Source organism: Macrobrachium rosenbergii, chromosome 2, assembly GCF_040412425.1.
Source record: "Macrobrachium rosenbergii isolate ZJJX-2024 chromosome 2, ASM4041242v1, whole genome shotgun sequence".
NCBI lineage: Eukaryota > Metazoa > Arthropoda > Malacostraca > Decapoda > Palaemonidae > Macrobrachium > Macrobrachium rosenbergii.
Genome location: NC_089742.1, coordinates 74,968,438 through 74,986,463, shown reverse-complemented (window position 1 = coordinate 74,986,463; position 18,026 = coordinate 74,968,438). Strand labels below are relative to the sequence as shown.

General features: G+C 34.9%; 1 protein-coding gene across 3 annotated transcripts in view; it reads left to right on the top strand.

The window, feature by feature from the left end:
- Nucleotides 1–18,026, top strand: part of Srp54 (splicing regulatory protein 54) — a 197,664-nt gene that overhangs the window by 167,293 nt on the left and 12,345 nt on the right. For all 3 annotated transcript variants that reach the window (XM_067121227.1, XM_067121219.1, XM_067121237.1), the window contains exon 11: nucleotides 1,849–1,987. In XM_067121227.1, coding sequence (XP_066977328.1) covers nucleotides 1,849–1,987 — 139 coding nt within the window. The remainder of the gene's footprint in view (nucleotides 1–1,848; nucleotides 1,988–18,026) is intronic.

Genomic DNA, 18,026 nt, shown 5'->3' with positions numbered 1-18,026 from the left:
TTATATATTTTGGGGCCATATTTGTTTATACAATTTTACCAAGGCTAATTTGGTGCTAATGATGCGAAAGATTACACACACACATCACTCTACTGCTTGGTATACAGTATCTTACCTTCACATGAAGTCACCATAGACAGGGTGCGGGTGAGGAGGGCACTTTGACTTGGCATACCTGTCAATTAGTTCATTGTCAGTAAAGAAATTAGTAGGATTGGCCATAGTTGTTTATTATTGTTCACAATAGTTTATAAATAATCACTAAATATTGCCTGAAGAGGAAATAGACATGTACATATGGGTTCACAAATTGATACGGTAACACAAAGGTTGGGAGATTTCCGCCCAGAGTTAGTCACCGTGGAACACAAAGTCGGAAGAAATCCACTTGAAATGCATAAAAATTACTGTTATAGGAAAATTCCATGGGGTTAGCAAGACGATATTCCCACCTATCACCAAGTCTCATGAAGCACTGCAGCTAATGAAAATGACAGACTGGAGCAGCATTACCAAATGTATGAGTCATGTGATCACCTAATGCTTGTTGGGAGAATTCCACCCAGTGTTTGTGTTCCAGGGTTAAAAAGGAAGATTGGATGCCTGCTGGATGAATTAAGAATTATGAATAGAGTATTGTGTTGGCTAACTCAGTAATGATCATTTTCAAACATTTAAAAAAATAGTAGACAAGATTGTGCCAAAACCTTTACAAAGCAGAGTTATTAAACTCTTGCATGTTAATCTGGTAAGAGCTCACCCAGGTTGAGATGAAACAGACAGATTAAGGAACATTTCCACTGGAAAGGGCTCTATAAGGATGTCAATAGATACATACAAAGTTACAATATTTGCAATAGAAGGGAAGAGCAGATATGGTACCTTTGGGAAAATATTGTATCCCACAGAATCCATTTGAGAGAGTAGCAAAAATTTAATCACCACTCTACACATCACAGGTAGGGGAAATAAAAACATACTGGTATTTATTGATGCACTTATCAGATACAGTGCACTGAGTTGGTACCATTAGCTGGTAAGAGTGCTAGAGACTGTGTTGTTGGTCTTTTTGACAAGGTATTCTGCCAGTATTCTGCTCACAGCTGATAATCTCAGATGATGGTGTTGTTGGTCTCTCTGACAAGGTATTCTGCTCACAGCTGATAATCTCAGATGATGGTGTTGTTGGTCTCTTTGACAAGATATTCTGCTCACAGCTGATAATCTCAGATGATGGTGTTGTTGGTCTCTTTGACAAGGTATTCTGCCAGTATTCTGCTCACAGCTGATAATCTCAGATGATGGGTTAGAATTCAACAATTCAAGAAATTTGTAATACATTCAAGTAATGGACTGTTAGAAAGGAATAACAAAGGTATTAGACACACACACACACATATATATATATATATATATATATATATATATATATATATATATATATATATATATATATATATATATATATATATATGTGTGTTTGTGTGTGTGTGTGTCAGTGTCAAGGAATGACTAAATTCAGGAATTGAAGGAGAGCATGCAAGGCTGCTGTGAATGGTTCGGTATATGTAAAGCCATGAATCTATATGGTGGGTAATTTTGAAGCATATTATGCTGAGGCTTGTCATTGAATTTTTAAAGTTATATAGTGAATGTAGTAGTTACTTCTGTATTTTTAGGAAAGTAAATTTTCTAATAAAAAAATATTTTCATCATGGTAATATGATAGAATCTTTCCTGAATGGGTGGAAGTTGAAACAATATTTTTAGGTAACATTGTTATGTTCAGCTTCTTTTGGTGAGGATTTGCCTAGTTTTACTAACATGTACATACTTTATCTATTCCAGGAAAGATTCACGACGTGACCGAAGCCGAAGCAGAGATCGTAAGGAAAAAGATAGAGATAAAGAAAGGCAGAAGGAAAAAGATAGGAAAGACAAAAAGAAAGATAAAAGGGAAAAAGACGAAAAAAAGAAAGAGTCAAAGGTATTGTCCATAAATATTTTTGTATTCTTGCATCATTAGTTTAAGGGATGCACAGACTGCATAAGTTTCATTATAATGTGAATTAAGAATGAGCTTTTGGAAGAAGGGATTCCTTCAAATTCGTACAGTTTATTATTCAACCATTGCTTAATTTATTTGAATATAGAAAACAATTTTGGTTTTGCATACATTTTCAAGTTTATAAAAAGGTTTTTCCATACATCATTATTCACTTCAGTAGATACATTAATTATTCTGATGTTTTGAATTTGATTCAATCTCCACTGGTAATAAATTTTGTCTACATTAATCCTTTCGCTGGGCGAGGCTGATCTCAGTCATCATGCTTTTGGTTCTAGTTAGGGGAATCATAACAGATTTTGTGGTTACCCCATCATTGTAAGGAGTTTTTGTTTATATTCTAGTGACAAATGGCAACATTTTATTTCCAGCTAACAGAATAAACTTGGGACAAGGGCCAGACTGTCAGTAACCATCAAAATGCTACATAGGCATAAGCTTTCTTTCGATGATGAAGTAGCACAGTACTGAGGCTTTTATTTGGAATTTCAATGATAGTAGTTGACCGGAACTATCGGATAGGTCTGATAGTGATAGTAGTGAAAAACCTACCATAGATAATTTTTTTACTTTTGTGTTTGATTAGAAATTATCAAGGATCAGAGAAAATGATAGAGAAGAAAACAGATTTGTCAGGCATCAATATATATATATATAATATATATATATTTATATATACAGGTGGTGCTATATATATATATATAATTTGTCTGATGATAATTATATATATAGTTTACGATGGGGTTAGAAATTAATACAGATAATTCGACAATATTTAGAAAATATTTTTTTAAAAATTTTTTAAATTTAGCGCAGGCAACAGCGTGCAGTCAGGCAGCAAGAGAGACCAACTTCTCTTCATCCATTTCTTTATTCCATCTTTTAGTTAAAAAAGTAAGAGAATGATAAAAGTATTGTTTGTAACCTTATACTCTTGCGAAAATGCATACAGCCATAAACAACCGAATGAGAAACTCTTGTTTTGCTTATAACCGAATCGGATAAAAACTGTTTTGCTTGTATTTCAACCACTGTACAGTTAAACAATTACCGTAGTTATGTTAAAAATAACATTAAGTACAATAGGACTGATATATTTTTACATTATACCCTTATCTGCTTTGGAGAAAAGACTGGCAAGGAAATATACAGCTACAGTAAATTTAAGCTGCAAGTTGTAGCTGAAGCTGAGAAAACGATGTTCAGGCTTCTAATGACTGTAAATTATCATGCATGGCAACATGGATGAAACTCGACCGTAAATAAAATTGGAGAGAAGGTATTTTAACCAAAACTACTGGGCATAAAAGAACACGTTACTGCTGTTTTCACGCAGATAAAAGATAAATATGTAAAGCTCGTAGTATGATGACGAAATCTAGAGAAAATAGTGAACAGAATCTTGAGTATTTTACACAAAACAAACATGGCCCCAAACGGCCAGCCGCCAACGTCATCTATTAACCAAAAAAAAAATAGCTAAATTAATTTCACAACAAGACATATTTAAGTTATATTTCGACTTGAAAACACTTCGTATAACGAAAAATATCCTTGTCCCATATAAATAAAGTATTTAGAGATTCATTTACACTAATTAGAAGCAAGAAAAGCACTCTGAACTGAGTTAAATACAGTGAAATAAACACCTCGTGATCCATTCCCAAACCAAAACATTTGATCGCTACTTTCGCAGTTTATAATGCAAAAGCAATATGAGAATATATACAGTTGGATACAGTGTAGTAAAGCATAACTTTTGAAAAGATCCATGGAAAAGATGCACATTCATTATTTTGATGTTTGTAAAATACGGTGTTAATATGTGATAATAGAGTAGAGTCTAATGTAGGCTAGGCTACTGTATATGATATACCAAAGTGAAGGCTAAGCCTTGTTTGTAATTCAATTTCCCTTTATACTGATATTATCATGAGTCAATCTGCATTGAACCTGCAGAATTAGCTGACACTAATAATTACTATACCATATATGTACCGGGTGTTTCGAAATTAGAGCCCCCCCCTCCACAGAACAAATGGAAAGTTTTGAAGTTTTCTGCTATAGCGTATCTCCAAGTACATTATTTTTAAGTTTTTTATTTTACTTTCTTGTAAGCTATTTTTATTTTACATTTCTTGTATTTTCAGACCAAGGTTACTTAGCAACGAGACCTAGCCATGGCTAACCACATTATGGCTGAATTTCTATCACCAGAAATAAATTCGGAGGAAATCAGATGGATTGACTGAATCAACGGGCTATAACCTTCAGACTCGAGGCCAGGGGATGCTAGCGCATCCTTCATTTCACGTTCCTGGATAGCTAAATACATTAAAAGAGATGAATCCTTTGTTAAAAGAAACTGGAACAAAAATCCATATGACTGTCATCACGAAAAGAGTGAGAATCTTGGAAGGCCTGAAGTCCTTTCTCAGGAGTCAAAAGACATCATAACTGAGGCAGTGGGTAGACCAAGAAAGTCTTTACGTAAATTGGCGCTTGAACTAGAAACAAAAAGGGGAAAGAAGAGAAGCTATAGTGCTGTATATCATGAGTTGAAAAATCTGGTATCAAGCCATTTCATGTTATCAGCAAGCCCAACACCACTCAGCAAGAGAGAGAAGACCGTGCATGGTTTTGTGGTTCATTTCTTAAAGATTGGGATGAAGCTGACTTTCTCCATGTTGCCGCATGAGGTGAATTCTTCATTTGCACAGTCAGGAAGCCAAATCATAAAAATGACATCATTTGGGCTGCAAAGTTGGATGATATCAGCGATGACGTGAGCTATCGCCAAGTTGTAAAATTTCCTGAATGTCTGGGAATTTTTCTTTGTTTCACAGCTAACAGTTAATGTGGATCATCAAAGAAAAAGGACAGTCATGGAATGGCGAGTACTTCAGAGAAACTGTGCTTACTGTGGAGTATTTCCTTTCCTCAAAGATCCTGAAAGTGTGTTATCTGTTGAAGAAGTAACATTTTTGCATGATAAGGCACCATGTTTCAAAGCTCTTCAGACACAGGAGCTGCTTCAAAACAGTGGTATTGATTTCTCGTCAAGTGAATTTCCAGGTAGATGCCCTGACCTTAATGTGTGTGAAAACATTGGTAGTATCTTGAAGGATCGTGTTGAAGCGCGCACAGTGAACTATGATGGTATACCAAGCCTTGACGACCTGCGAACAGAGGTGACCAAAGTGCTCAGGGAAATGGAGTTTGAGTCTCGGCTTTTTTGCAATTTGCTGAAATCATACCCCTCAAGAATGCAGGCTGTGGTACAGTCAGATGGGGGCCACACAAAATATTAAATACTCAGAGAGAAACTTAAATAAATACCTGTTCTGAATTACTTTTGTTTTTGTCCATATCAATTTTAGTTTATGCTGCAGAGGGGGCCTCTAATTTTGAAACACCCTGTGTAGAGTATACTGTGTAGTGTAGGCTAGGCTACCATATACGTATAGATGGTACTGATTACTAGTGTAGGCTAGGCCATATTCGAGATACGAATTTTTCAACAAACGATGGGTTTTCTGGAACCTAACCCCATCGTAAGTAGGGCAGTACCTGTATATATAAATATATATCAATAAACCCCTGTATTCGCGGTCTCATTATTTGCAGGCCTCATGTATTTGCGGATTTCTCTGTGGAACGTATCTACTGATTATTCGAGGAAAATTCGCCCATTCGCAGTATTTTTCAATGAGAAATATTCACTGATTACTGAATTTTCATATTTTCATGACTGAATGCACTTTTTGTGATGAAACTCTTAAAATTCTCAGGTATAAGCATTTTTAGAGGTTTTTTTTTTTAAAACTATCAAAATAGGCAGTTCTAAGTGTTTCTAGAGGGGTTTTAAGTATTCACGGACTTTAGCTGTTTGTGGGGGTTATGGTACACATCCTCATGAATATTGGGGTTTAGTATATATATATATATATATATATATATATATATATATATATATATATATAATAATATATATATATGTGTGTGTGTGTATATATATATATATATATATATATATATATATATATATATATATATATATATATATATATATATATATATATATATATATATATATATATATATATATATATATATATATATATATATATATATATATATTATTTTAATTCTGTTGTCTTATATATTTATAGCTTTGTAAATGGGACACATGGTCCTGAAATGTCCTCCCCTAACTTGATGCTGTTCATCAGGTTTAAAGCAACCTGTATGTATATAAGTTAAAAGTATATCTTAGTTTAACCAAACCACTGAGCTGGTTAACAGCTTTCCTAGGGCTGGCCCGAAGGATTAGACTTATTTTTACGTGGCTAAGAACCAACTGGTTACCTAGCAACAGGACCTACAGCTTATTGTGGAATCCAAACCACGTTATGACAAGAAATGAATTTCTATCACCAGAAATAAATTCCTCTAATTCTTCATTGGAGGCTCGGAGAGTCGAACGCTGGGCCAACAGCGTGCCAGTCGAAAGCTCTACCACCCCTCCAAAGAAGAACTTGTATGTATATATATATATATATATATATATATATATATATATATATATATATATATATATGTATATATATATATATATGTATATATATATATATATATATATATATATATATATATATATATATATGTGTGTGTGTGTGTGTGTGTGTGTATATATGTATATAAATAAAGATAAAATCCACGAAGGAAACGGAAACACTGGAGTGCTCTTGAGAGGCCTTTCAACACTAGTTCTTTACTTAGCAGACTGAAGAAATATAAAATTTTTGTGATTCAGTTATACATGTATGTATATGTGTATATATATGCATATACATATATGTATATATATGCATATACATATACACACACACATATATATATATATATATATATATATATATATATATATATATATATATATATATATATATATATATATATATATATATATATATATATATATATATATATTTCAGAAAATATATATATATATATATATATTTCAGAAAAAAAATGGCCTTTAACATTGTCAGGAGTAGAGATGTGATGAAGGAATCTTGGTTATGAGATGGTACTGTCGCGAAGCCGTCCAGTTGCAAAATCGTTCATTCAGCAAATACTTTGTTACATCTGCAATTAACCTGATGAGCACACAATATTGGCTCCATCATATGACTGGGTTGCTATGTGGGTATATGAGTTCGTATGTTACAGAATCTCGATTTTGTGTCTAATTCTGCCCAAAAATTAGTCCGGTATTTCATTACCGTAGCTGAAGCAGTATCGTCAAGACGTTGCTGTTGTGTGTGCATTCGCTTAGATTTTTTCTATGTGAATTGTGGACTTATGGTTTTTTACCATATTTCAAGACATTTTTGAACTTGTGTGCAAAGTTCAATATACTTTTTTTGCCATTTCAATATTTTATTTTATTGTGTTCTGTTTAACCATGCATTTTTTTTAATGTTTATACTTGCATATTTTTTGGGAAATTGTTATTATTTGTACTTAATTTTTTTCGACAGATGTCATGGTTGTGGTGGTTGTGGTGATGACTTTGTGGGCAGTGATATGATGTAGTCATGATGGTGTGATTATAGAGACATACAATGCATACCTTGCAAAGTATAATATCTGTGTGGATTGACTTTTTGAGACTTGACTTAATAATACTTAAGTTGGAGTATGTGAGAAGATTTTGACTTTACAGTCCATTAGCCATGATTAGACTTTTGAGTTAGGTTTGGATTATTTTTTTTGCTTGACAATTTCATTTATGATGCATTTTAATCTTTGCTTTGTTTATTCATTACTTGTTGGGTTGCTTTAAATAATAAATCTATTTTTGTAGGAAAGATTGCGTTTTCCTTATACGAACCATTTCATTTCTTTAATGTGGAATGCAAGAGAGAGAGAGAGAGAGAGTGAGAGGGGAAGAATGCATGAAATGGAACAGCAAAAGATTCGCTGTTGAAAGAGAAGGGGTGTGGGACCTAAGGGCGGAGTGAGTGTCAGGGAGTGGAGTAAGGGCCGAACCCCCCCATCGCCTTCTGGAGACAGACCAATCGGCATGTTACATGATATTCCTACACGGAATATTTTATCTGTTTCCAAAGGGTGTTACATATATATATACATACATACATACATACATACATACATACATACATACACATACATACATACATTCGGACATTTTTTTTAATTTCTCTAGAAGTCAGAGTTTAAGGAGCAGTGATATCCTTGGTATGCCAGTGTGTAGCCTCATCATCCTACATTTACCAGTAAATGTAGCAAGTCGTATACTTTACTATACTTGAAATGTCCGAATCATCCCTACCCATGGTGATGATTCGGACAAGAGCATGGGATGATTCGGACAATTATTATAATTGACATTTACCTTCAAGTCAGATGATAAATGAAACAGAAATACCATATGAAGTGTTTTATTGAAATAATCATAATCAACTTAAAAGATTATTCTCTCCCTTAGTGAATGGCAGCCAGAAAATCTACGATGTTTGCCGAGAATAAATGTTATAGTAGTCTTAAAGACTATTGTAACCTTCAAAACAAAAACTAAACTTGAAATATCCTTTCCACCAAATTCTTAAATGACCAAAATTTCCTTGAAATTATTCTCCCCATGAGTAAAAACCAAACATAAATCGTAACTCAAATACTTGAAATTTGTTGTGCCTAAATATTAAATTTGACCTAACGAATATTGTATCCTGCAAAAGAAAAGCAAAATTTGAAATACCCCTGCTTTTTTTTTTATACTCTGCTGAACTGGGTTTGGAAGCACTCCAGTTACTGCCTCTTTACCAATAGTTGCTTCATCCTCAATTTCTGGAAATTTAAAACTATTAGCAGAAAATTTCTGTGATTTTCTTAAATAAAAAACCTGAAATTCATCACCCTCGTCTAAGTTGCTGATTAATTTGCCTACATAAACTTTGCTACCTTTTACTGGATCTATCCCAACAAGAACAAAATCTCCCTCCTCCGGGACTTTATCAATAAAACCCACTTCTGTGTCTTCTATCTCCTCCTCTGAGATGTCAGAAGAATTATTGTTAAGATCGGCTGTCAAGAGATCTTCAAGATGATGAAGGTCTTCATCACTGGTCTGGGCCTCTGTATCTAACTTTTTTGTATTTTTCTTGCTTTTTAATGTTCTTGAAGTACTCATGTCAGGTTGTTGTGCTTTTAGGTGGTGCAGTTGGCTTTGGCCTATCAGTCACAAAAGCCCTGGCAAAGTGACTTTCTTGAAAGAATCTGTGTAATATGGGTGAATGCCAATGGAATGGAATCCAGACTTGAAATTCACATTTTAATTTGTAATTAGGGGGTTCTTTGATGGGTTTATGAAGTGCTTTATAAGGTAAAGGTAATGAGGGGCCAATGAATGCATATATACAAAATATAACTTAGTGTTAGTGAAAATCTAATGTTTCTTTGTTGGAATTCATAATTAGTAAAGGTTTGCTAGGAGGGATGATTCGGACACATCCAAATCATCCCAACCCTAGAATGTCCGAATCATCCCCCACATATCATAACCATTTGATGACACCCTCAAATTCAAATCCTTGCAGATTACAGGCGGGTAATAGCTACAACATCTTCGTCACATAGTACAAATTCACACCCAAAACTCATAATCAGCTCCCTTATCATATTCACTACACCAAAGCTTATGATTCAGATGCAAAAAATTACTTAGGAAATGAGAAAAACCACAAAAATTACCCTCAATCCTAAAGTAAATGACCGTTCGCAACCAAAGTCCATGTGTCAATGGCGAACAAACTCTCGCAATTTCACGTGATTTCTCAGAGCTGAGGGCCCCTTACATTTTCCAGGATATGTACTGTCTGGACCATCCACTGTCCGAATCATCACCGCTCTCCCCTATATATATATAATGTATGTATATATATATATATATATATATATATATATATATATATATATATATATATATATATATATATATATATATAATGTATGTATGTATGCATATATATGTGTGTATGTGGGTATATATATATATATATATATATATATATATATATATATATATATATATATATATATATATATATATATATATATATATATATATATATATATATATATATGTGTGTGTGTGTGTGTGTGTGTGTGTGTGTGTGAGTATATATATATATATATATATATATATATATATATATATATATATATATATGTGTGTGTGTGTGTGTGTGTGTGTGTGTGTGTGTGTGTGTGTGTGTATATATATATATATATATATATATATATAATGTATGTATGTATGCATATATATGTATATATTATCATCAGAAAGCTACAAACGTCCTTTAATATCTAATTCACTCTACCTCGAAAATAATATATTTTCATATATATGTTACGAAGGGGAATTTTTTAGTTGATAATAAGTCCACCGTCCCGTGGGGTCGAACCAGCGACGGACGAGGAATCAGGACTACAGTGACGACTAACGAAATCGGCCACAAGAGAGGTATAAGTGAATAACATCTCCCATCAACTCACCCGTCGAACTCAGGTGTTTTGCGTTTGGAGACAATATCCACCCACCTCTGCCATGTTGACCGTGTAGTGCGTTTGTCGACGAGCCATATTATGACTATTTATCACATCACCGTGATTCATATACAATCAGAAAGCTACAAACGCCCTTTAATATCCAATTCACTCTACCGGAAATAATATATTTTCATATGTGTTACCAAGGAATTTTTAGTTGATAATAAGTCCACCGTCCGTGAAAAATCGAACCAGCGACGGACGAGGAATCAGGACTACAGTGACGCACTAACGAAATCGGCCACAACAGAGGTACAAGTGAATAACATCTCCCATCAACTCACCCGTCGAACTCAGGTGTTTTTTTGTTTGGAGACGATATCCACCCACCTCTGCCATGTTGACCGTGTAGTGAGTTTGTCGCGACGTAGCCATATTATGACTATTTATCACATCACCGTGATTCATATACAATCAGAAAGCTACAAACGTCCTTTAATATCCAATTCACTCTACCTCGGAAATAATATATTTTCATATATGTTACGAAGGGAATTTTTTAGTTGATAATAAGTCCACCGTCCCCGTGGGTCGAACCAGCGACGGACGAGGAATCAGGACTACAGTGACGCACTAACGAAATCGCCACAAGAGAGTATAAGTGAATAACATCTCCCATCAACTCACCCGTCGAACTCAGGTATTTTGGCGTTTGGAGACGATATCCACCCACCTCTGCCATGTTGACCGTGTAGTGCGTTTGTCGCACGTAGCCATATTATGACTATTTATCACATCACCATGATTCATATACAATCAGAAAGCTACAAACGTCCTTTAATATCCAATTCACTCTACCTTGGAAATAATATATTTTCATATATGTTACCGAAGGGAATTTTTAGTTGATAATAAGTCCACTGTCCCGTGGGGTCAACCAGCGACGGACGAGGAATCAGGACTACAGTGACGACTAACGAAATCGCCACAAGAGAGGTATAAGTGAATAACATCTCCCATCAACTCACCCGTCGAACTCAGGTGTTTTTGCGTGTGGAGACGATATCCACCCACCTCTGCCATGTTGACCATGTAGTGCGTTTTGTCGACGTAGCCATATTATGACTATTTATCACATCACCGTGATTCATATACAATCAGAAAGCTCCCGTTACATAAAGTTGTATATATGAAAATGTGCGCAGTTTCATGTAGAATACAACAAAAAACAACGCATGGTTGTAGCTTTTATCAGTTTTGAAGTATTTTCATATAAATCACGATAAGTTCCAAAATTTCAACCTTCGGTCAACTTTGACTCGACCGAAATGGTAAAAAAATGCAATTGTAAGCTAAAACTCTTACATTCTAGTAATATTCAATCATTTTCCTTCATTTTGCAACAAATTAGAAGTCTCTAGCACAATATTTCGATTTATGGTGAATTTAAAAAAAAAAACTTTTTCCTTACGTCCGCGCTGTAACTCTGCCGAAAACCTCAGAAATTCTTTCATCACTTTGTCGTAATTTTTGCACCATTTTATATTAGCCGTTACATAAAGTTTTATATATGAAAATGTGCGCAATTTCATGTAAAATACAACAAAAAAAAAAACAACCCATGGTTGTAGCTTTTATCAGTTTTGAAATATTTTCATATAAATCACGATGTGCCAAAATTTCAACCTTCGGTCAACTTTGACTCGACCGAAATGGTAAAAAAATGCAGTTGTAAGCTAAAACTCTTACATTCTAGTAACATTCAATCATTTACCTTCATTTTGAAACAAATTGGAAGTCTCTAGCACAATATTTCGATTTATGGTGAGTTTTTGAAAAAAAACAATTTTCCTTACGTCCGCGCGCAGAAACTCGGCCGAAAATCTCAGAAATTCTTTCATCACTTTGTCGTAATGTTTGCACCGTTTTATATTAGCCGTTACGTAAAGTTTTATATATGAAAATTTGTGCAATTTCATGTAGACTACAACAAAAAATAACTCATGGCTGTAGCTTTTATCAGTTTTGAAATATTTTCATATAAATCACGATGTGCCAAAATTTCAACTTTCGGTCAACTTTGACTCGACCAAGATGGTCGAAAAACGCAATTGTAAGCTAAAACTCTTACATTCTAGTAACATTCAATCATTTACCTTCATTTTGCAACAAACGGGAAGTCTCTAATACAATATTTCGATTTATGGTAAATTTAAAAAAAAAAACTTTTTCCCTACCTCTGCGCACGGTAACTCTGCTGAAAATCTCAGAATTTCTTTAGTTCCTTATCTTCGTGCACGGTAACTCTGCTGAAAATCTCAGAATTTCTTTAGTCACCTTGTCGTAATTTTCGCACCGTTTTCTATCAGGTGTTACATAAAGTGTTATACATGAAAATGTGTGCAATTTCATGTAGAATACAACAAAAAATAACTCATGGTTGTAGCTTTTATCAGTTTTGAAATATTTTCATATAAATCACGATAAATAGAAAAAATTCGCCCTTTGGTCAAAGTTAACTCAACCGAGATGGTTGAAAACTGCAATTGTAAGCTAAAACACTTAAGTCTAGTAATATTCAATCAATTACCTTCATTTTGCAACTAACGGGAAGTCTCTAGCACAATATTTTGATTTATGGTGAATTTTTGAAAAAACTTTTATTTACGTCCGCTCGTTACTAATTCATGCATCATTTTGTGATAATATTTTCTCTGTGTTGCTTTGATCGTTTTACAATATGTTATATACCAAAATCATCGCAATTTAGTGTACAATACTATGAAAAAAAATAACTCATTACCTTTTACTGTTTTGCTCACAGCGCGATTTGTATACAATTATGTATGAAATTTTTTTTTGCTCTGTCATATATTTCAATATTTATATATGATAATTATGTTTTTTTCATTTCTGATGGTTTCATACTAAACTTCAGGCAATGACAAAAAAAGCAGCCAAAAATGAACTCTTAATCTTGTAAACTAAGTGTGCTGTGATTTTTTTAAAAAACTTTTTTCCGCTTCGGCGCTAACTCCCGAACGCCGCCGCCATACAGCAGACGCTTTAGTAAATAGAGGCTCGGCGTTTTAGGGTTAATCTACCATGTTTCCCCATGTTATATATAAAATTTCATTTAGATTGGTCCAATACTAAGGGAGGAGATGCATTTTAAAGGTGAAAAACTTATGTTTTGAGAAACGGGCCTTCAAAATTTTAGTTACATAAAAAAAGTAAAAGACTGTGTTACATTTAATTTTATGGTTTTAATTTTTATTTTTGGGTATTAATTAATGGTAAATGATTATATAAATAAGAATATTAATTGATTATTTATGTGCCTAAGACACATTATTATAAATTTTACGCTCCTGGTCCCCCCTGTCTGATCTTGTTGCAAGGTATTACTCTAGGGTATCATAGTTGCCTACACTACTCATTGTCACCTGGTTATGTGGTTATTTAAAATCCTCCTGCTTCATATTCTTGAGTTTTCTTGTGTATTTTCTTTCTTTCTGGGAATTTCTTCTTTCTGGCACTCAATCTTTTTCTTTCTTTATCTTGAAGTTCCAGGCTTCGTTGAAGAGCAGAAGATATGCCAAATTCTTGGAACAGTGTTGCTTTTCTGTATCCAGAGTTATGGTCAAGCACAGTTGTTTGTGCTACAAACTTTACTCTTTGTGCTCCAGCAAACTTAGTCTTGTGTGCTGTGTTCCAAATTTTTGAATGAAAGCTTTCATTCGCGTTTTGTGTAAGACCTCGAACTCAGCGTTCAAGCAAATCTTTCTCAGACAGTGCTTCATACACAGCCTTTATTTTGCTTTCACTCTTGGCATCTTAATTGATAACTGTTGAAGATCTCTTGAACTCTATTTTCTCTCTTTCTTCACCCATTGCTATGCTGCGCTGAAAGTAGCACCAAGAATCTTCCCCTTTTGGACAAAGACCATGACGTTGATTTTCTTTGGAACTAAATATATGGTGAAATGATGCCATTATATCCTTCTTCATGTCAATCCATGATTTACCAATATTACAGTGGATTGCCCTGCCATAATAAGTTGTCATTATGCTAATATTTGTATCCGACAATTTATTCTTTCCATTTAGAGCACTAAATTTTCTTCTTTTTCCAGTTCTTGTTTCTCTCTCTTCTTTTTCATCTTCTCTTAGTCTCTTCATTCTGTTGGTCATTCTTTTCTTTACATGGTTGATGCATTCTAGTTTCACAACTTTTAAATTTTCATACGGTCCATTTCCACCGTTCATCGCTAAAACACTATTATAAGCGCTGGAATCTCCGTCTCCAGCAAAGGTGGCATTGCAAATCCCAAATCTTGTGACCTTGAAGACATCCTTATGGCTCCTTTTGTTTCCATCCCTCCTGATATACCTTCATAGTTTATATTACAACTTCATTCTGAAGGGTTCTCCACACGTTGAAATCTTCTTCTGTTATTTTCTTTTCTTTTAGTTCAGTCGTTTTAGCGGCACATGCTTTACAAACTTTGTTCATCACTTCAAAGTCTATCACAGATCCTCTTTTCATCCATGTCCCATCGTAGGATACGTCAGTATTGAGTATTCCATTTTCATCAGGCACAATTCCCATATATTTCCTGTAGTATGTTCTTATATTTTCAAAGATCTGCTCTTGTTTCATCTGAAAATATGCTTCCATTTTATCATAAAGATATCTAAGATGGCGTGAATGCTTGTTATTTCCCATTGGTTTTATACCAAGGGTTCCTTGTAATCTCTTCAATCCTGCAAATCCATAATCTTCCAAGAAAGAATGATAGATTAGTGCCACATTGGTTTTGTAAATTGGAGCCTTCGTTCCTTCTGTAGAAATCGTTGGGCATTTTGAGGGTTTTGAAATAATTTTCCCTCTGCATTTAGGACATATCTTTTTTATTAGTGTCTCAAATCCATCCCTTGCCAAATTAGGGATTTTTGGTTCAAGTAATTCATCAAGTCTTGCTTCACTTATTATGATCATTTTATTTTCAGGATCGTCTATAATATCAGACTCTGAGCTACTGCTTTCTTCTAAAATATGTTTGCCTTTAGTAGTGACGAACGAATAAAGAGACGTTTAGGGGTGGATGTGGTTGGCCTCTGGTCAGCAGAGATCGTAGCCTGCGCCATTTGCTGGGCGACAGCTCTCTATCTCCCCGTCGCTCCATTCCCCTCTATGGCACTAATTTCTTAAATTCTTTCTTCTACCTCTCGCCTGGACTTATCCACTTGGCTTTTCCGCATTCTAGAAGCGTGAAGTGAACTCTTGGACCTTTTAGGCATGGTGAAAAAATAAAAACACTGCAGAAAATAGAGAGTTCAGTCAAGGCTAGCGAGCGTGAAAAATGTGACATTCTAACTTGGAAGTTTATAGACTCCAGTAGGAAGATCTTCAGGCATTGCAAGCCTCCTGATAATTTATTTAACCATTTTCCTTTTGATTCTTTTCTGTAAATATAATTACTTAATTTAACCAAAGAGTTTACGTAACATCCCCTCATGAAGTAGAACCCTAAGCTCATTGAATCATCCCCATTTTTCTTTTTCTTTTTATGATTTCCCTTAATGTAAAGTCAGATTTCCAAGGCCAAATTAAAGAAAGATCCGTTACCAGCCTGTAAAGCATCTTACAAATCTAGAAATCCAGGAAAATACAAAAATGGCGATCTTCCCATAGATCTCGTTTTGCAGTTGGTTTCCCCTCTATTGCTGCTTTGTTGCATTTGCAACTTGCCAAATCAGCGACTAGCAAAGCTAAGCTGGCTGCGAGACAAATTCCGAACTTGGTACCAAGAGCACAGACCAAGAGAGTTCCACATAAGTAATGTGTTTATCTTAACAAAGAGTTTTTTTTTTTACAATCATGACTGTTCCTAGGAAATTAGGGAATAGGGACGCATGTATCCACTGAGAAAAGAGAACTGCTGTATTAGATTTTGTTAATGCATGCCTTTCAGGATAGGTAGTTAGGAAATAACCAGTGCTAACCATTTTTCGTTTTGAGGAATAATGCGAAAGAAATTCCTCTGGGTTAAATTCTAACTTTACCATTTTTCTTTCGAGGAATAGTGCGAAAGAAATTCCTGTGTTAAATTTTACCTCGCATTTCGGAATAGCGAATTATTTAGGCGCAGACGAACTCCCCCGTGGGATAGGATCAGCTTGCATTGCTGAAATACTCTCTCTCAGTTTACTAAAACTCAGATTAGGTGTTAGGAAGGCAAAATTTGAACTCTGCTTCTAGGGAAAATTACAAGGTCATTTTTACTATTATCTGCTCACCCCGGGAAATTCCCCGCAGTCAGGAGACCAGACGGTGTTTGTAAACAGAAGGGCTCATTCAACCAGGGTCTAAAAATAACCCACATCGGTGAAAGAAAGATCCAGAGCCTGTAAAGCATCTTAAAATCAACCCCCGATCTTCCCATAGATCTCTTCGTTTTTGCAGTTGCAGTTTCCCCTCTAATCTTTGTTGCATTTGCCTTGCAAATCAGCGACTAGCAAAGCTAAGCCAAATTCAACTTGGTACCAAGAGCACAGACCAAGTTCCTATAAATGTGTTTATCTTAACAAAGAGTTTTTTTACAATCATGACTGTTCCTAGGCAACTAGGAATAGGGACTCCACTGAGAAAAGAGAACTGCTGTATTAGATTTTGTTAATGCATGGGATAGGTTTAGAAATAACTCCCATTTTTCGTTTTGAGTAATTTCCTCTGGGTTAAATTCTAAAGTTTTTCTTTCGAGGAATAGTGCGAAAGAAATTCCTGTGTTAAATTTTACCTCGCATTTCGAATAGCAAGACAAATCCCCCGTGGGGAGTTTGCAAAATACTCTCTCTCAGTTTACTAAAACTCAGATTAGACAAAAATTTGAACTCTGCTTCAGAAAATTCTTTTTAAGTCTGCTCACCCGGGAAATTCCCGAGGAGAATGGGCGGTTTTGTAAACAGAAGGGCTATGGGGAAAAATAACCAAAAGTCAGACAAGTCTTACGAGACTCCACCAAATTCAAAGTGCTACGAGGCGAGAATTTCCAAGTCCTATGGGACAACCCCAATTTCCAAGTCTTACGAGACTCCACCAAATTCTAAGTCCTACGAGGCAAGAATTTCCAAGTCCTACGGGGCAAATCCAAATTCAAAGTCTTACGAGACTCCACCAAATTCTAAGTCCTACGAGGCAAGAATTTCCAAGTCCTATGGGGCGAATCCAGATTCCAAGTCTTACGAGACTCCATCAAATTCTAAGTCCTACAAGGCGAGCATTTCCAAGTCCTACAGGGCAAATCCAAATTCCAAGTCTTACAAGACTCCACCAAATTGTAAGTCCTACGAGGCAAGAATTTACAACCACTAC